The 20,853-nt window shown below is 42.8% G+C and overlaps 1 protein-coding gene across 5 annotated transcripts in view; it reads left to right on the top strand.

The window, feature by feature from the left end:
* The window catches only part of CFAP54 (cilia and flagella associated protein 54), a 2,603,731-nt gene that overhangs the window by 79,546 nt on the left and 2,503,332 nt on the right, over positions 1-20,853 (top strand). For all 5 annotated transcript variants that reach the window (XR_013608312.1, XR_013608313.1, XM_078677994.1 and 2 more), the window contains exon 5: positions 786-844. Coding sequence is in view for 3 of the 5 variants with exons in the window: in XM_078677994.1 (XP_078534120.1) it covers positions 786-844 (59 nt within the window). In the remaining 2 variants the exon portion in view is untranslated. The remainder of the gene's footprint in view (positions 1-785; positions 845-20,853) is intronic.

Here is a 20,853-nt window from a genome sequence, read left to right as displayed (position 1 = left end):
CAGAGCTTTGGACTATACCGTTTCCTGCTGAAAGGCATTATTTCTCTCCATGTGTTCCCATACCTGGTGTGTCACGTAGTTTGGAGCTTATTTTCCTTCCATGTTAAAGAACAGTAGATGTTTCAGCACCCAGGCTAATGTGCGGCATAGCTAAATGCATAGAAAGTCCCAACGGCAAGCCTAATTGCATTGCAAATGCGTATTTTTAAATCTATCGATCCTTTGTATGAATAGTCTCTGATTGACCCTGCTGCTCTTGTTTACCAATAATTTGGGTAGAATGGAAAGCAAGGGCTAAGAACCTCATTTAAAATATGGAGAGCAGGCTGTCAAGCCGAAGATCCATCGTTGAACCTCCCCTGTCATTTTTCTCCGTTTCTCCACTAATACAGCAGGAACATTTTGCTGACCCTGCATGGATTTCTATTCATTTTTTCAAGACTAACCCTTCCAAAAAGGGCTTTGCTTTCGAAAAACTGAGAAGTAATGTCCATGAAATGGCGTACACTGATGTTTTTTTCCTACATGTGCCTGCCATGCTCAACATGGTGGTCACAGTCCAGAAAACACATGGCTTTAAACAGGGTGTGTCTTGTCAAGAAAAGAGTCACAGTTGGAGTTTCCTCACCGCGAAATGAAGCAGACAATAGAACGCTGGGTTGCTGAGTTCAGGCTGTAAGGTTTCATGAATGTTTAGAAGGATACATTTTTGTCTTACCACCTTCAAAGCTGATTTAAGTTCTGTATTTAAGTTTCATACAGTCAAATATTTTCTTTTTGTGCAGGAGCAGTTAATATCTACAATATATGCAGGTTTCTGATGAGTGCTGGTCATTCTGCTAAGGTATGATCTAGACCATTTTTGTTTTTTCTGTTTGTAAATATCTGTGCTCTTCAATAAACTGTGCAGCAATTTCACTGCTTGAATACTTAATACTTTCTGTATTTAAACTTAATTTCCTTCATTTGTCCAAATATTGTTCTAAACAATGACCCTATAACCATGTGGATGTAAATGTTTGTTGCTTGGAATGGCTTTATTTCTAAGCCATAACCCAAAAAGATTGTTAGTATTAGGGAGATTGGATGAAATCATGTAATCTAAAAGGTGAATACAGATGGGAAATTGTGCACTGCTTGCACCTCTTGCATTCTTCATAATGATAATAAAATAGTAATAAGGAGGTGCAATAGAGACAGAAGGAGGAGACTGAAACCAGCTAGATCAGAAAACCTAACGTGCAGCTTCAGATAATCTCACTTTTAGAGCTAGTTGGTGTCCCAAGTTTCTGTTGTCGTCCTGCCTCATTTGGCTTCAGGCCTATTTAAACCTCTCAGCCTTGTTTTTTTGTGGAAACATTACTGCTGATTACGAGCGGAGACACCCTGCTAGTGGAGAAACCTCATAGGGACCCTTGCCTTGTACCTGACTCGCCCCTTGCGCACCCGCTTTGCGGGTGCCGCTTCGTGCTGTCAACTGGAGGAGCCGCTGCTCACAAGAGCTGCAGCCGCTGCGGGAGTGAGAAGAGGAACCAGCGTGGAGTCAGGGTTGGAGCGCCGCACTTCAGGGACTTACTCTCCCAGGAGTCCCTGTCTGACCGCTGTCATCTGGTCCGCGCCCCCTGTCTGCCCCGCCCCCTGGCTGATAAACAGATTTAAACCTCTCAGCCTTGTTTTTTTGCGGGAACATTACTGCTGATTACGAGCGGAGACACCCTGCTGGTGGAGAAACCTCATAGGGACCCTTGTCTTGTACCTGACTCACCCCTCGCCGCACCCGCTTCGCGGGTGCCGCTTCGCGGGTGCCGCTTCGTGCTGTCAACTGGAGGAGCCCCTGCTCACAAGAGCTGCAGCCGCTGCGGGAGTGAGAAGAGGAACCAGCGTGGAGTCAGGGTTGGAGCGCCGCACTGCAGGGACTCACTCTCCCAGGAGTCCCTGCCTGACCGCTGTCATCTGGTCCGCGCCCCCTGTCTGCCCCGCCCCCTGGCTGTCATACGCCCTTTATAACTGATCCAGTCTACCGCTGTGCGGGACGAGCCGGGACGAGCCGGGGCGAAGCCCGGGCAAAGGGCGGGCCCTCTGAGGCCCTCAGAGACCATAGGAGGCCAGGCCTGGCCCAGTCCCCTTTCAATCAACCGCCTTGAATATCAGGCTATTTACAAACTAAGGTACTTTGATCTTCTGACCATTGGACTTACCATCTAATGATTTATTGTTTATATTGCCTCTTGACGTATGTACTAGCATTGTGTTGATATCCATATCGTAGTTTAGTACTAGAGTGCTATCAGTTATGTCGCCAAGGGGTGCTAGGGGTATCAAGGGAAGGAAATCCCTACCGGGAGGGTCTTTAAGGGGTACTATAGATCAATATATTACAAAGGCAGCCACAGCGCTGCAACAAGAAATTGCTAATGCTGAGCGCCGACTCTCCACAGAATTGCAAAATAGGCGCTCTTCGCTGGGGTTAATACAACAAGCCATCTCCCCAAATCCGACAAATGAGATGGAAAAACTCACAAATAGCGACATTAGCATTCCTTCTATATTCCTTGAAACCACAACAACATCTGAAACCAACAGGGCCGATACTAGCAGGGACACCACTACAGACTTTGTCTTAGAAATAATTCCGAAGAATCCCTGATGCTTCACCCTCTAATGTCCAGTCAAAAGAACAACCCCAGGCCCCATTACCACCTAAAAGGCCCACACTAAAGAGAAAAAGGGGGGTAAATAGTCAAGAGGGGAGGCAGGCTAAAATACCTAACATCTTTCGACCCCACCCGACTTCTAATACCACAGGAATAGAGATCACACCCTCAGGGCAGCCGCCGACCACACATCAATATTTAAATCAAGATTTAATGGGGAACATTGAAGTGTTAGTAAAATCCTTATTGTTGCCCCTTGTTGAAAGAGTCAAAAGGCTAGCAACTCATCTGGGGTCAATAGAGGAAGCCATCACTAGAAATACAACCTTAATGAAGACTCTAGTAGAAGATAATAGAAAACTAACACTAGTTGCAAACCCTGGGCGGTGTGACCCAAACAAAGGTAACGAAAGATCAAAACTGATACCTCCAGTAACGGAGAAGTCTGTTCCCCCTACGAAGACAATGAATCCCCCGAAAATATCTAAGACTTCCACGTAGAAAGAAACCGTGGAACACCGAAAAAATCCACTGGATTCATATAGAAAAGGTGAGAGGGAAAGGCAAAATGTCAGGAATTTAAATGTCCTCAAGATTCAGATAGACCTCCCGCCAGAAGCAGCCCCCTACGTTGCAATACTGACAGGGGTTCCAGAATTGAAAACACAGAAAACTGAGGGGTATTCAGACCTTAAAAATAAGGTAATATACTGGCTAGGGAAAAATAGACCCTTACCCCTCTAATATTAATGTGGACATTTTAAATGTGAGAAGGCTTGACTGGGTAGGGCAGAGGCCCAAAGACACACAAGGTGACGTGATAATCATTAATTTTAGAGATCATAGGGTTATCTCGTTCATCAATGATTGGTACCACGAGAGTGGGGGGGAAGGGATTAGGATACATGACCTGAGCTATTTTTATCCCAGGTCACTATTCCCCCACCAACGTAGACCATTTAACCCAAATTATAACTTCTTGGGGAGCTCAGTCTTTGACATCCAGACCTCAAATAGGTACACTCCCCTTACCAGCTTAGATGGGGTTGACTGACTTAATGATGTTTGTCCCATGCCCATATTTCCATCAAATATAAAGGTTCACCTAAATACCCATAAGGGACCATTATTAACTCTGTCAGACTTAACAAGCTCAAAGTTTATTGGAGATGGTGGAGAGACAGCAGATGAGGGAGAGTTCGAACAGATGTACACAGTCAATACACCTAAGATAACACCTTCCCCAGCGAATTCTAAAGTGTCTATTGAACCTGATAAAGGGAGCTCAACGTTAGATAGTATCTTTTGGAATGTAGCTGGACTTCAGAATAAACTCATGAATATTAACTGGAGTACAGAGGTAACAACACATAATATTATTGCCCTGCAGGAAACATGGCTGTGTACCTCAGTCCATTTACTGGGCTATAGGACCTATTTTTCAAAGGCTATCCCGTCAATATCTGGAAGAGCAAAGGGGGGTCTGATACTATTTGTATCTAATACCCTAGTTGCTGACCAAATTGAAGTCTTGAAGCTGGGCTCCAATTATCAGGCTCTAATGATAGTACACAAGGCCTCCACTATTTCTATTATTATACATTTTTATAATAATTTGAATAGGTCAGATTTAACAGAAGTTTTAAATGAGATTTCTTTTCTAATTCAGAAACATATCAAAAGATCGGTAACACTAATATGGGGTGGTGACTTCAATATAACCCTGTGTAAAGATAGTGGCTCTGAAAAATGTGGTATTGAGGACGCGGACGGAAAAAATCCGACACATTTTACACATACGAGGGCTGGAGACCATATGAATGAAATTATGGCAGCTACAAATCTGGGCTTTGCGAATGAAATAGTCGACCCATTGGTTCCATTTTCTAGAACTTTCAATGGGAGAGGCACCAGTAGTACAATCGATTTCATACTTACATTAAAAACTAATATGTCAAGATCAGGCAAATTTGAAACAACAACGAATGCAGTTAGTGACCACTTCTCGAATACATTTTTCAGTGAGCAGTCACTCTGCCATCGCAGAGAAAGCCTATTAGAGTACCCTAGACCAGCAATCTCTCCATTTAGATAAACTAAATGGTTTCTCGCTAAAATGGGGTAAGATTGATAAGAACATAATAATGAGCAACGTGGTAAAGAAAGCTCTCCCCATGTTTTTTGCTTGTTTAGATTTGTCTACTACCCCTGAGTTGATATTGTCCAACTATGATTCCATTATTAAAATCATAGGAGATGAATTACTATGTAAAAAGAAACCAAAAGGGTCCGAAAGGAAGGGTTGGTTTAATACAGACTGTACAAAAGCCTATACAAAATTAAAGGTAGCCCTAACAGGAGATACAAGGTCTAGAAATGAAATAGCAGAATTAAGGAAAGGGTATAAATTAGCTTTAAAAAAACGCAAATTACAGATTAAGGACAATTGATGGAAACAATTACATGAGAGCTGCCATTTGAAAGATAACATCACATTTTGGAGGATAGTTAAATCTCCCTTTCTTTGTGATGGTTATGATCTCCCGAAGTTGGAAGTAGCGATAGAAGCCGCCAAGTGGGTAGATCACTTCTCAAACATCTTCAAAAAGGATGACGATAACCCACTATCCTCGGAAGAGTCCTTGAACCAAGTCAACTATCCATTACAATTAAAAATTGCACATGAAGAAGTCATCAACGCACTTAAAAAATCAAAATCCGGAAAGGCACCAGGTCCAGACAGGGTTTCGGTAGATTTTTTTAAATATAATTTAGACCTGTGGTCCCCTATTTTAACAAGGGTACTGGAGGCAGCAATTAGCATAGGATTGGTTGAGTCATGGTCTACGTCCATATTGGTTCTGATAGAGATCGTGGGTCACCCGACCAACAATTTCACCATATAGATTTCAAATCACCATATACATTAATCAGGCGACCTCACAAATCTACCATCAGCAACCCTGATTCCTTCTTATTTATTCTAGTGTACCCGACTTACCAATCCACCGTTACGGGTACCTATGACCACAATGGATCAGGGAGCTAGCTGTGAAGAAAGGTAGGCAAAATACAAAACCCAACTTTAAATACCTTTGATATTCATAAAATGACCACGGACAACTGAGAAGTTTTAAAGGTTTTATCTAGAAATCAGTTTCTGAGAGCATTAGGCTTACAGTTAAAAGGCAATCGATAATCAAGATAACGAAAAGAACATAACCATACAAGAAAAGTGTAAGGGCAATCATTTAAATTTTTGTAAATAGTGCGACAGGGAACACGCTAAGTAGACTTAAAACTGAAACTCAAGAATAGACATCAATAAATGAGCAAACATATTGCATGTACTAGAATTATACTATTGGGACGTACTTCATGGAAACGAGTAGAAAATTAGGAATCCTATACATCTATCGAAAGGGTGAGAAGTGGAACACGCTATAATTCTAATATTTTTATTTCAAGAATAGAATTCAGGAGAAACTATGAACCACATCTAAATTCATAAACAGTATGGAGAGAATTGTGCTCTAAAAGGTAGGGTAACATAGGAACAGGCTATGAAAAAGGCAATGGTCATTCATATAGTAGATTGCGAAAAACATGGAAATTATAACATGTGCAAAGGTATGTCTTTATTGAAGCAAAGACGGAAAATAGAAAGGTGCAGTATAGAGTTCTCAGCCCTATCTATATATTTACCTAGAATGGTGTGAAAACCAACCCTGGCCACGGATCAGTCAAGGACAGGAAATACCCCAAGGAATAGCAGTCATCAATGGGACAGCAGGTGCAGAATGGACACCCCAGGACAGGACAGGAAACCCAGATTAGGATCAGGACAGGACCACCGAGGCACGACCAGCACCCGCAGTTTGGAAGCAACGCCTGCGCTCCACCCTCTCTGCAGCTATCAGTCAGAACCCCGATTGGGTTAGCGAACTCCCCAGAAAAAGTGCTCCGCCAGCACTTAAGGTTTAGTAAAACCCTTAAAGTCTATGGTCAATTTCGGACAGAGTGCTCCGCAGCGCCCTGTAAATTCAGTCACCTATTGAGTGCGTTGGGTCAGTGACAGGTCAGCTATTCAGACAAGTCAGACAATTTCTCTAGCTGAACCTAGGCTAGTTATACTGTTTGTGGGTCAGTGTACCACCCCCAAATGTTGCAAAGTGTCAGAATCCACAATTTCGATTGGTCCCAAAGTAGGCTAGGTTAACACAACAATCAGAACAGACTATTGTAAGCCCAAATTTACATTCTAGGGGTCCGCCTAGCAGGATTGGGGTTCCCACGAAAAGTTTCACAGAATACAATGAAGAATTACAATTGTTACAAACGAAGAACAAATTCTGCTCCATCCTCCTAGGTCAGAGGTGGCTTTCGCAGGAGCATCTTGACTGTGGCTGCCAGCTGGCTGAGTTCCACTGCTCAAGGACATTTCTCCCTGGCTGCGCGACATGCGCAGAAGGGACCTTCAAGATGGTTCCCGGCTCATTCAGACCCCCCAGTTATCGTGGTACATGAAAAGTAAGCGAAAACAAGTTAAAACATAGAAATAAATGAATATACTACACATCATGATTGTATACTTATGGTTTATCACTATAAAAATATACTATGCGGGTTTATATTAGTGCAATACACAATAACACGAGAGCATCTGCACGAGCTTCACCACGTTAATACATAAGCAGCCATCTTGTGGCTATTACGCATGCGCACCCTTTCCCTCCAGAATTACAACTACGTCACATCACGTGAGTGTGACTAACGCATGCGCAGAAGCAATATTCCAAACGGCGGCCATTTTAAGGACACAGATTAATCGTATTAGTAAAACACATAGGCAAGCATCACTAAGATACACGCGCATTAAATAAATAAATAAAGGAAAATTAGTACAACATAAAATTTTGTTACCGGGTTATAACAGCTTCGAGGTTCATGACTCAAGCAAGTCGCGTAATATGCGAAATCTTGCTCTATCAATCCCCTCTTTGATGATATTTACTATCATCACAAATAAAATGGAGCCAGATGCCAACTTTTCTCACACTTTATGCATCTCCATCTCGTCCAACAAGCGATTCAATTTCTCTTTCACATCTTTGCTAGGGTGAGAATTTTTCACCTTCTTGTAAATCTGATTATTTATTTCTTCCAATTCAAGCTCATCCACACTCCGTTTCACACCTCTTCTATTCATAGTGTATTTCTTTGTGTGTTTGCGACATTTGCAACAGACGAATATGAGGAAAATGATGAGACCTATCATTCCAATTGGCATCAGTACCTTAAACAATAAACTTCTACCTAAATTAGCAAACCAATGACCTACGTTGGAGAGACCATCAACAAGTCTCTTCGAGGCACTGTCAACCTCCAGTGGTTTGAGTTCCTTTTCCAAATTAGTAATGTTTTTCACATATCTTTTAATCTGTACACTTTTGTCCGGTATGTAAGTGCAACAATGTTGCGCCTTCAGCATCCGGCAGGCTCCGCCCTCTTTTGCTAATAAGGTGTCAAGCGCAAGTCTGTTCTGCAAAACCATTGATCTGATCGCAACCATTTGAGTATTGACCAGCAAGAATCCATGAGCTGTGTCAGTAGACAGCACATCCACTATTGTGGATAATTTGCAAATTCTGTGTGTGTTCAGAACCACTCCCACTCCAGGTATCAGTGCACTAAAAATACTACCCATTATTTCACCTACGCTTTCTCTTTTACTACGCACTAAGCCATTAGTGTTTTCATTGCTTCCATCAATTTCCTTCACATGGTATATTTTCGGGAAAACAATGCCAAAGTAGCAGCTTCCATACCAGTGATCCGGCAATTTGAAATAAGCCTTGTTTCCACATATATAATAAATTCCGGGAAACACAGGTTCTGACCCATTTTTGAAACCCCAACCTCCAATTACCTTGTAATTGTGTTCACATTGACTGGAACCAATGAAAATGTTATTATAATAACTAGTCTTCTCGCGGTGAAGACAGAGTTTCCCTTTCCTTTCGAAATCCAGCAACAAAGCAGGACCACTCCCACCATTTGAGGTGCTTTCCATGGTTTCAGCCCATTTAGGAGTTTTCTGTCTCTTATCATTTGCCTTTCTTTGGAAACTCTCCCTTCTTTTCTCTGCCATGTTTAAAAACATTTTTTCTTGTTCGTGTAATGAACAGGTCAAGTTATCTCTGTGTGCTTCATTCAAATCTATAGTACCTATAGTCAGGAAGTACTCTCCCATACAACGTGTAACGTCACTTTTAGTATGTACAGGATTCAAATTTCTACGTATGGGAAGTTCAGAAAATATCACGTCTGAGTTAGAATAATAGTACTGTAACGGTCCTCTTTTGTAAAATAAACTAGCTAAAATGCTACAGGAAATTCCATAGGTCAAAGGTAGGTGATGATAAGTCACGCCTTCAGCTACAGAAGTAGGTAGCTTCATGCAGACATAGCAGTCTTCTATTTCCATAGTTTCTACATAGTGCACTAAAAGATTAGCGAAAACATTTAACTGTGTCTGGTTTCTAACTCCATGATAATGTAGTCCTTCCTCATCTGATGCTTCTAAGTCTCGTTTTGTTTGTCTGAGTGCTTTTTCACGTCTTCCTACACTTCGTGTTGTCAGTTCTTCAGTGTCAGTAGTCACAGTCTGAGTAGGGTCAATATTAGTATTTTTGCTTACCATATAAGGAATGAAAACTGTTAGTCCTACCCAAATTATTATCACTATAACTATGCTACATATACATACTCTGCAGCATGTTTTGCAACAACTGCGCCTAGGCCTTCCATTCACGTTTGAATCAGACATTTTCGTTCAGAAGAAGATTTCTCAACCCCTCTTTGTAACTTTGCACAGTTAGCTTACTCTGCGCAACTTCAGGTTAATTCGTCTTCCTCTTCTGTAGACTGATCAGCAATCGGTTCTCCGTCACTTTCGTCAGTTATATCAAGATCTTCAAAATCCTCCAAAATTAAAAATGTCCATTCAGGATCTTGGTATTTTTCGTTCAGTCTTTTTATTCGATCACTCCTTCTTTTGGAGCTTTCTCCAGTTTGTTCTGCAATTCGAGGACTTTTCCTTCTTTCTGCAAGTTTTTCTTCTACTGTTTTTATTCTCAGTCTCAGTCTTTTAATGTATCTTGGTTCGATATGTTTCTTTTTCTTGAGTCTTTTAGTTGGCACTGTGATTTGGCTTTCTTCTAATACTCTTTTATTTTCATTTGTTTGTGGCTGTTCTGTCTCTCTTTCTTCCCTTCCTGTCTGAGTAGTTCCAGGTCTTGTATCTGTTTCTTCTGCCTGGTTACTAAGCTGGCCTGGTTCAGGAGAATTTTGGGTTTGGCTTTCGAGTGTCTCTGTTTCTGTGTCCTGAACACGTTCTTCTAATTCTATCTGATCCTGTTCAAGCACTTCAATCTCTTGATTTTCTTCTGCTCGAACTTTTGTACTAGTTCTAGTCTGTCCCTTTTCAGTTTCAGGAGTTTGTGGAGGAGTATCGATCACTTGTTCTGTCCCTGTCTGACCTTCCTCTTCTTCCTCAGATTTGACGTGAATCTCAATGATCTGAGGGTCTTCGCCTGTGCCTATCTCTTCCTCTCTATTCCACTCTCTATCCTCTTGGGTTTGCTCTCTTGTTCTGATTGGGTCTTCAGTTAGGTCGATTATGGGTATCCAATCATCTTGGCTGGTGCTCGGCTGTTCGTCATCAGCTACTTCAGGACCGGCGTCTGCAGACCCCTCAGCTGGACAACCTTCAGCTCCAGGTTCCTCGCCTGGAACTACTTTCTGTGTATGGCTGGCATGGATCCACTTGGGAACGCCTGCACACTTCACTGCTGTCGTGGTCACCAGTATTATCTGGCGCTTTTCTCCCCACCTCGGTGCAAGGCAACTTGAACGAGTATGCTTCTTGATTCTAACCCAGTCACCAGGAACCAACTTGTGAACTGGAGTTGTCGGGTTGGCGACGGCGTCTTCCCCAATCTGGCGAGAGATAGAACGCACTTCGTCACCCAGTTGCTTGCAGTACTCAAGTACCAAATCATCAGTAATGCTTAACAGTTTGTATCCTGGTACCCATGCTTGTCTCATCACTCTTCCCATCAGGATCTCATGGGGCTTAGGCCTGTTTTTCGGTCTGGAATACTTCTGAGTCCCATCAGTACAAGAGGCAAGGCAGTTATCCAGTTCATGCCAGTAGAGTCTCACATTTTTGCTAATCTCGATTTTATAGTGCCATTTATTTGCTCTACTACTCCAGAAGCCTCTGGACGATATGCACAGTGCAGCTTTTGTGTGATTCCAAATGCTTTACAGAGCTGATCGATTACCTCATTCTGAAAATGTTTTCCTCTATCTGATTCAATAGTGACTGGAACCCCGAACCTAGGTATTAGTTCTCGTAGTAACATTTTGGCTACGGTTATGGCATCATTCTGTGTGGCAGGGTAAGCTTCCACCCATTTTGAAAATAGGCAGACAATGACAAGGACATACCTTTTTCCCTCACAACGAGGCATGGTAATGAAGTCAATCTGTATTCTCACAAAGGGACCCCCTGATTTTCCAATTTCCCCCAGTTCAACTACTGTTCTTTTACCAGCGTTGAACTGCTGACATGTTAAGCACCTCTGGCAGAGTGATTCTGCTACCTTCTTGAACTTCGGATTATACCAGGTCTGCTGAAACACCAGAACCATGGCATCCCTACCAGTGTGTGAATTTCCATGTATCAATCTGGCCATAGAGGCAAGCAGGTGTCTAGGTAACACAGGCATACCATTTGGGCCCACAATGACACCATCCTCACTTCTTGGTCGACAACCAAGTTTTCTCCACCTTTCTTGCTCTTTCAATGGCGTAGCATGCTGCCAATCTCTCACCTCATCCCAGGTAGGCACTTCTTCAAACACCATAAGTTGGCAGCTGTTTCCAGTCCCTCCCAGTTTGATATTTATGGACATGCGATCTTTAGCACACTGTTTTGCCACTTGATCAGCAAAATCATTTCCCAAAGATACAGCGTCAAGGCCTTTTTTATGGGCAACACATTTGACCACTGCTAATTCTTTTGGTAATTGGATTGCTTCCAGTAAATTTTGTACAACCCTTCCATTCCGAATGGGGTACCTGATGAAGTCAGGAATTCTCTTTGTAACCCCATAACAGTACTGACTGTCAGTATACACTGTTATTCTTTTGTCTTTTCCCAATTTGCAAGCTCTTATCAATGCTATCAATTCGGCTACTTGTGCAGACTTTACCCCAAATAAACATGATGCTTCTTTAATGCTGTCTAAAGAGACTACAGCATAAGCAGCGCTTAGGCCTACAAGTTCGTGTCTCATACATGAGCCATCCACAAAGAACTCCTCATCATGTACAGGCAAAGGTGTTTCCTTAATGTCTGGGCGGGGTTTAGTACTGAATTCTGTCAGGTCAATGCAGTCATGCTCGTTCTCTCCTTCATCTTCTACAATCATTGAGTCAGGGAGTAGGGTGGCTGGGTTCAGGATATTACACCGAGTAATAACTACATTTGCAGCACCCACGAGAATCCTCTCGTATTTAGTCAGCCGACTAGGGGTGAGATACTGAGTCTTGGTTCGGGTCAGTAAAATTACAACTGCATGTGGAACATACACAGTTACAGGATGTCCCATTACAATGGATTCACTCTGCTCTAAGCTCGTGCAAGTGGCAGCTACCGCTTTCAGACACCCAGGTAATCCAGCCGCCACTGGATCCAAAGTGGCAGAAAAATATGCCACTGGGCGCCTAATCAACCCATGCTCCTGGGTTAAGACTGACAATGCACAATTGTCTCGTGTGTCACAGAACAGGGCAAACTCCTTAGAATAGTCAGGCATCCCTAAAGCAGGGGCTGTACACAGACAATCTCGTAATTTGGTAAATGCTGTTAAGCTTTCATCATCCCATTCAACTGGGTCCTTTGCTCCTTTCTTTGTCATTTTTATCAAAGGCTTTGCTAGGACTGCGAATCCCACAATCCATTGCCTGCAGTACCCTACAACCCCAAGGAACATTCTGATCTCTTTCTGAGTACGGGGTAACTGCATCTTTTGAATTATTCTGACTCTCTCTGAAGTGACTTTTCTGATGCCTTTTTCTATCTGGTGCCCCAGATATTTCACTGATTTTGAACAGAACTGCAATTTTTCAGGGGCCACTTTATGTCCCTTTTCACTTAGGTGATTCAGTAAGGCAATGGTATCAATCACACACTCTCTATGACTTTTAGACGCCACCAAGAGGTCGTCAATATACTGCACCAAAACAGAGTTTCCAGGTAAAACTAAGGATTCAAGACACTTTTTCAGGATCTGATTAAAGATAGAGGGACTTTCGGTGTTGTACCCTTGGGGGACCCTATTCCAAACGTACACGTGACTATTGAAAGCAAATGAGAAAAGAAATTTGCTGTCTGGATGCAATGGGATCGAAAAGAATGCATGACATAGGTCTATCACAGTGAACCACTCAGCATCCCAAGGAATCTGATACAGGATCACTGCGGGGTTCGGGACAATAGGACAGCAAGGAACAACGATCTTGTTTACCTTTCTCAGGTCCTGTACTACTCTGTACTTGCCACTAGGTTTCTTGATTCCAATTATGGGGGAATTACACGGGCTGCTCATCACTTCTTGTATGATGTTTGCTTCTAGCAATTTCTGTATTTCAATAGCAACTCCTGCTCTCACTTCGGCACTCATTCTGTAAGGCTTGGTATTGGGGTAAACTGCATTTTCTTTCATGGCTATTTGTATGGGATCTAAATTTGCCATTAATCCTACATCCTTTCCAGTAAAGTCCCATACTTCTGGTTTCACTGTCTGTTGAAGTTCTTCAGGTAAGTCTTGTATAGTCATTCGTTTAATTTCTGAGTCAGGTCTGATTAACATTAACTTGTAGATGCCATCTTCGTCTGGGGTCTGAATTTCGACGCCCTTTGGTGTGCAAAAGATAGTACAGTTCATTTTGCACAACAAATCACGTCCCAGTAAGTTTACTGGACTAGTGTCACAAACGACAAATCTATGCATTTCTTTAAAGTTCCCTATTGTAATCTCCATGGGCTCAGTAACTGGGGTACTAATCAATTGATTAGATACACCTACTACCTGGATTGCTTCTCCCGAGAGGGGTAGGTTTGGAACGTCCGCTGTTCTCACAGTAGAACGGGTAGCACCAGTGTCCAACAGAAAGGTGACATCATTTCCATCAACCTTTCTTTCAATGTATGGCCCTGACTGGTCTACCGGCAAGGAGGCGCCCAGTACACACTCCTCGTCCTCCCCTCTCAGGCCCCGTCAGTACTGGTCATCACAGAGAAAAGTGTCATTTAATAAATACTGCGAAGTTGCTGCATTTCTGTTCTCATTGCCTCCCCAGATTTCTATGTCGTCACCCTGCGGTGATTTCCCCTTAATATTCGGTTTTGCCGCTCGGGGCACTTGGATTGTTTTTACCTGCTGCTGGGTCTTTCTTGGTTTTTCATTCTGCGTCTGTGGAATTAAATCAGGGGTTTGGGTATTATCATGCTGTAAATATGGACACTCGTCTCGCCAATGTCCAATTTCCCCGCACTGGTGGCAGGGAAATTTCTTTTTAGCTTCTTCTCTGCTCATTTTTACTTTGGGCTTTCCCCCACCCCCAGGGCCTTGATTTTGGGTACTCTTACTCAATTTACTTAATTGCTATTCCTGCTGTTCTGCGAGCTTTACTTGTGCCCACATCACCTTTTCCTTGAGTGCTTTTTTCTTATCTGCCATCTCGTCCTCACAGTATTTTGCATACCGTAGGACCTCATCTATTTTCTTGGACTGCCAACAAATTTTATTATCTTTGATCCACTGACAAATTTTGGGTCTTAAACCGTTTACAAACCTGTAAATGAAGTGAGTCATATCCTTCATCTCGATGTTATCTATGCCGCTGTATGTTTTAAACACCTGTAACAGTCTTTCATAAAAGGAGTGCACAGTCTCGTCCCTTTCCTGCGTGGTTCTATCTATTTTTGTCCAATCAGTTTCCTTTGCGGGCACTTTTAGCTTCAAATGTTGCATTACTTGTTCATATTTTCTCATCACTTCTTTAGAGGGTTCCCCTGTTCTAGAGTCCCTCGGGTACTCCTCACTAGGCCAAGCTATGGCTATTTTACACTCGGTCCATAAGTCTACCGGAACCACAATATCAAAGAACCCATCCAAATCTTTCCACAGGCATTTTTGAACCTTTACAAACCTTTCCACCTGCCTGTACCAGTCCACAGGCTTCTCTCGTAATTTTGGGAAATCATTTGTAAAGGACACAATATCCTGTCTGGACCATGGAACATGTACGTATTTTCCACCTGGCACTTCACGCATAGGACATAACTGTTCTGGTTTATCAGCTTCCTTTAGAACGAATTGAGGAGTCACTTGTTTAGATCTAGCCTCCTCTTTCTTTTTAGCCCACCTGGCTTTCCACCTGTCCACCTCTCCCCATTTCTGTAATACTGTCAATAACTCTTTGACCTGTGCCTTCTTCCCTGACATGTTCAGGTTTTCCAGATCCTTGTCTGAGAAATCTGCTCTGTATGGTTTTTGCAAAGGTTTAGATTTCGAGATATCTATTCCCATACTAGCTGCAGTGTCACTTAGTTTTTCATGGAGTACTCTGGCATTTCGAGTAAGGCTCTTGCAGATAAACAACAGCTCTTCTTCCGAGTAGGTATTTAGTCTGTCTAATCCTACATTTCCTGCCATAAGTTCCTCTATTTCTACTCTCAGTTTGTAGAGATCTAGAGGTTTCGACTGAAGAGTTTGTTTTTCTAATTCTCGACTCCATCTCTCAATTTCTTCAGGAGTTACTACCGTGACACTCTTAGTACCCGAAGTTGATTCCATTTGAATCTCCCTCGCATTGAAAGGATTATGTCTTTTCTGCATCCTTTTTCCTGGTTCCCTAATGGGCAGATCCATTAGTGAAACTTCAGACTCACATTCACTTGTTAAGTCATCTACAATTAAGGGCTCTGATCTCGGTTGGGCTACAACTGGGGTAATAACTGGAGTTCTTGGACTTCCCTGTCGATCCCCATACAATGGAACCACTGGTCCAATAGTAACCGGGATTGTTAAAGACTCAGGACTTGCATTTAACTGAGAAATCCTCTGAATTATTTCAGCTCTCTGCTTAACTAGTGCCTCTCGTTCTCTGTCCTCCATTATCCTTTCGACTGAATTGTCATGTAATACTTGTGGGCTTAAAGTTGGAGCACAACTCGGGGCAGTGGGAGGTGTCTCTCTGGGTCCTTCACCATAACTAGGTCTTGGGGGCAAAGTACCTGTGCCTAGGGATCTTGGTTCTTCCTCATATGGAGGGTTTAGGAACGGCATTCCTGAACTGGATGGTCTTGCCTCACCTTCGTAGGCAGATCTAGAGCAAAAGTCTCTTTCACGGGAGTATCTTGCGTCCCCACTAGCTGGTATTCTTGGATAAATATCCCTTGCATCTACGGGACCTAAACTCTCGGTATAGGGAGGTATGAAGCAACCCCCTCCCACACTGGCAGATCTGGCCTCCTCCTGGAGAGGAGGTCTTCGAGAATTATCCCCTTTACTGGAAGGTCTATTTCTTTCATTGTAAGGAGGCGGACTTCTCATAAACAGGTCATCTAATAATTCATCATCCGACTCTCCAATAGGCACCCAATGTTTGCACTTTTCTGTCTTCTTTTCCCCCCCAGGAGGACCACCCACTGGCATTTTTGGAAACAGTCCTTCTACTATCATATTCTGTCTCCACGGTTTCATCTTTTTGGCACGGGTCTCTTGTTTTAGTTTCGGATAAAATTTAGTCAACCCTTTATCCATCCGGGGCTTATCCCTTTCAAAAGCTTCGATTTCCCATTCCTCTAGTGCTTCGTATTGTGTTAGTCTAGGTCTGGGATGTAAGTCATTCATTCGGGTTCTCAAATTAAATAGAACTCTGCCATTAAATGCACCTTCTAATGGAAAAGCCAATACTCCGTCATCTTTCGTGTACTCTACCCAATTTTCCAACCATACACACGAGTGGTACCCTTTATCAAACATCATGAAAGATGCGGGAGTATTCGGTGGCGGAATGACAACACCTTCTCTGGTTCTAATCGGTTTGTCCTTTTTTTTTTTTTTTTTTTTTTTTTTTTGGGATCAAAAACTTTTATTGCATCCTTCAAATACACTGCGGAATGCCTACAACCCAATGGGCCGGCCGCCATTATTCAGATAAGTAGACATGGTTATGTTACATATACGTCAGGGAAATATTCCATAAAATTTGTAGCATGGCAACTGTTACATTCACAGGTCCCGGCATTTCGTGCAGTTAGGCAGAAAGTATTGGTTGTTGATTTCCCATTTTAATAACTAAACAAACAAACAAACAAAGTAACTATTAGGAACAGGATTGTGGTCATGTGTAGTGCCATAGTGGTCATTTGGAAGCAACTTATTGAGGACTCCCAGGGCAGAACCCTCCAAGGTGGCATCCCGGTTTGTCCTTTTTGAAATAATTCTTTACTTTGTTTACAAGAGATAATTTTCTCTTGTTTCCGTACATAATGTCAGTTTTATGACCTTTCCACTGATCGTTCTCAAACCCTAAATGCCGCGGATCAGGTCTAGTATGCGGTCTGTACGAATGCCACATACGATTTCTTCGAGTGACTCTGTTTACAAAATCACCCCCAATCCAAGTGCGTCTCTTATTTTCGTGCGACCAATGAAATGCACGAATTCAAATAATTTCGACCAATGGGTGCGCTGCCTTTTTCGCGAGACAGTTCTCACGCTTCGGCACTCACCCCTCCTTTACAATTCCAGCTCCGCTACACACCCGCTGCGTCTACCAATCCCAGCGCGGCACGGAGTGACGTCAGAGCAGCCTCGCAACTGACTCCCTCCTTCACAAGGTAACGGAAACTTTCTTTCTTTCTAAAGTGCTAGTGCTTGGTTATTTAACAACGAATACCCATTCGCCACTGTACTCAAGTGTCTAGACAGGAAAGATTTGTTTCACTGCAAGTAAACTCCTTCCATTTACTTTTCACACACTACGGATAGATCTCTTCTGCCTATCCTTCACTCAAGCATTAGGGAACCCGTTACTTCCTTAGACTCATCCACTTTTCTGGGATATATTCTAAGTCCAACGTTTCACCAGCGAACCCCTTTGCTATCACTCGAGCTCCGACGAACCTGCTACTCCTTCCACTGTGACTCTTATTAGGTTTTATCATGAGAGAGGTTTTGCCAATGATCTCGTAGCAATCATTTATTCAAACATACATTCAGAAAAACCCTAGTTAGTGCTTCCAGTTCTACCTAACCTGCACTAACCTTCCTGGAGTAAGTGACCTCAAAGCAAGTGGATTCTCTTCACCACTCGCTATTCAATTCCCCGGGGATTCCCAACAAACATGTAACAGTTTACTTAACGAGTGGGTTAATACATATATCAGTACAATAATTTAAAAAAAAACACTTTAAAACATTTCATAATTTTCAAAGCAAAACACTTCACATGAGTGATCAATTCACGTGAACCGCTTTACCCTTATAGCAGCATCAACGTTTGTCCTAGCAGCATCCAACTTGTCTAACCTAACTAGTCCTACCTAACTTTAACTAGTCCCTAACCATCCTCTCTGCTACCAGAAAATTACTGATAGAGATCGTGGGTCACCCGACCAACAATTTCACCATATAGATTTCAAATCACCATATACATTAATCAGGCGACCTCACAAATCTACCATCAGCAATCCTGATTCCTTCTTATTTATTCTAGTGTACCCGACTTACCAATCCACCGTTACGGGTACCTATGACCACAATGGATCAGGGAGCTAGCTGTGAAGAAAGGTAGGCAAAATACAAAACCCAACTTTAAATACCTTTGATATTCATAAAATGACCACGGACAGCTGAGAAGTTTTAAAGGTTTTATCTAGAAATCAGTTTCTGAGAGCATTAGGCTTACAGTTAAAAGGCAATCGATAATCAAGATAACGAAAAGAACATAACCATACAAGAAAAGTGTAAGGGCAATCATTTAAATTTTTGTAAATAGTGCGACAGGGAACACATTAAGTAGACTTAAAACTGAAACTCAAGAATAGACATCAATAAATGAGCAAACTTATTGCATGTACTAGAATTATACTATTGGGACGTACTTCATGGAAACGAGTGGAAAATTAGGAATCCTATACATCTATCGGAAGGGTGAAAAGTGGAACACGCTATAATTCTAATATTTTTATTTCAAGAATAGAATTCAGGAGAAACTATGAACCACATCTAAATTCATAAACAGTATGGAGAGAATTGTGCTCTAAAAGGTAGGGTAACATAGGAACAGGCTATGAAAAATGCAATGGTCATTCATATAGTAGATTGCGAAAAACATGGAAATTATAACATGTGCAAAGGTTAGTCTTTATTGAAGCAAAGACGGAAAATAGAAAGGTGCAGTATAGAGTTCTCAGCCCTATCTATATATTTACCTAGAATGGTGTGAAAACCAACCCTGGCCACGGATCAGTCAAGGACAGGAAATACCCCAAGGAATGGCAGTCATCAATGGGACAGCAGGTGCAGAATGGACACCCCAGGACAGGACAGGAAACCCAGATTAGGATCAGGACAGGACCACCGAGGCACAACCAGCACCCGCAGTCTGGAAGCAACGCCTGCGCTCCACCCTCTCTGCAGCTATCAGTCAGAACCCCGATTGGGTTAGCGAACTCCCCAGCAAAAGTGCTCCGCCAGCACTTAAGGTTTAGTAAAACCCTTAAAGTCTATGGTAAATTTCGGACAGAGTGCTCCGCAGCGCCCTGTAAATTCAGTCACCTATTGAGTGCGTTGGGTCAATGACAGGTCAGCTATTCAGACAAGTCGGACAATTTCTCTAGCTGAACCTAGGCTAGTTATACTGTTTGTGGGTCAGTGTACCACCCCCAAATGTTGCAAAGTGTCAGAATCCACAATTTCGATTGGTCCCAAAGTAGGCTAGGTTAACGCACCAATCAGAACAGACTATTGTAAGCCCAAATTTACATGCTAGGGATCCGCCTAGCAGGATTGGGGTTCCCACGAAAAGTTTCACCGAATACAATGAAGAATTACAATTGTTACAAACGAAGAACAAATTCTGCTCCATCCTCCTAGGTCAGAGGTGGCTTTCGCAGGAGCATCTTGACTGTGGCTGCCAGCTGGCTGAGTTCCACTGCTCAAGGACATTTCTCGCTGGCTGCGCGACATGCGCAGAAGGGACCTTCAAGATGGTTCCCGGCTCATTCAGACCCCCCAGTTATCGTGGTACATGAAAAGTAAGCGAAAACAAATTAAAACATAGAAATAAATGAATGTAAATGTAAATGTGCTGGACTTGTAAAGCGCACAGCTGCCCGTGAGCGTCCCGGCGCTTGCTTAGGGAACCCGTCCTGGTATTCCCCTGTGAGAAACCCCGACAAGGTGAAAGCCAGGCATCCCACCGCGAGGGGCCGTAGTGGAGATTAAGCAAGCTATTGCCCAGAGTCGCAGAGTGTGACCCCGTGAGTTGAGTAGGCACCAGAGCGAGAATTGTCGAGTCTGTGGAATTTGTTTTTTTTTTTTTTTTGAGCCCGAGACCCGCCGAGGCGGGGAATCGAACCCTGGTCCACGGTCGATCTCAGCTTCCGGGTCTGCCGCCTCTAACCACTGAGCCACGCTTCTCCACTACACATCATGATTGTATACTTATAGTTTATCACTATAAAAATATACTATGCGGGTTTATATTAGTGCAATACACAATAACACGAGAGCATCTGCACGAGCTTCACCACGTTAATACATAAGCAGCCATCTTGTGGCTATTACGCATGCGCACCCTTTCCCTCCAGAATTACAACTACGTCACATCACGTGAGTGTGACTAACGCATGCGCAGAAGCAATATTCCAAACGGCGGCCATTTTAAGGACACAGATTAATCGTATTAGTAAAACACATAGGCAAGCATCACTAAGATACACGCGCATTCAAAAAATAAAGGAAAATTAGTACAACATACAATTTTGTTACCGGGTTATAACAGCTTCGAGGTTCATGACTCAAGCAAGTCGCGTAATATGCGAAATCTT

This window comes from Lissotriton helveticus, chromosome 1_1 (genome assembly GCF_964261635.1).
Source record: "Lissotriton helveticus chromosome 1_1, aLisHel1.1, whole genome shotgun sequence".
Lineage (NCBI taxonomy): Eukaryota > Metazoa > Chordata > Amphibia > Caudata > Salamandridae > Lissotriton > Lissotriton helveticus.
Note: the sequence above shows the minus strand (reverse complement) of the source record. Positions and strands in the feature narration are given on the sequence as shown.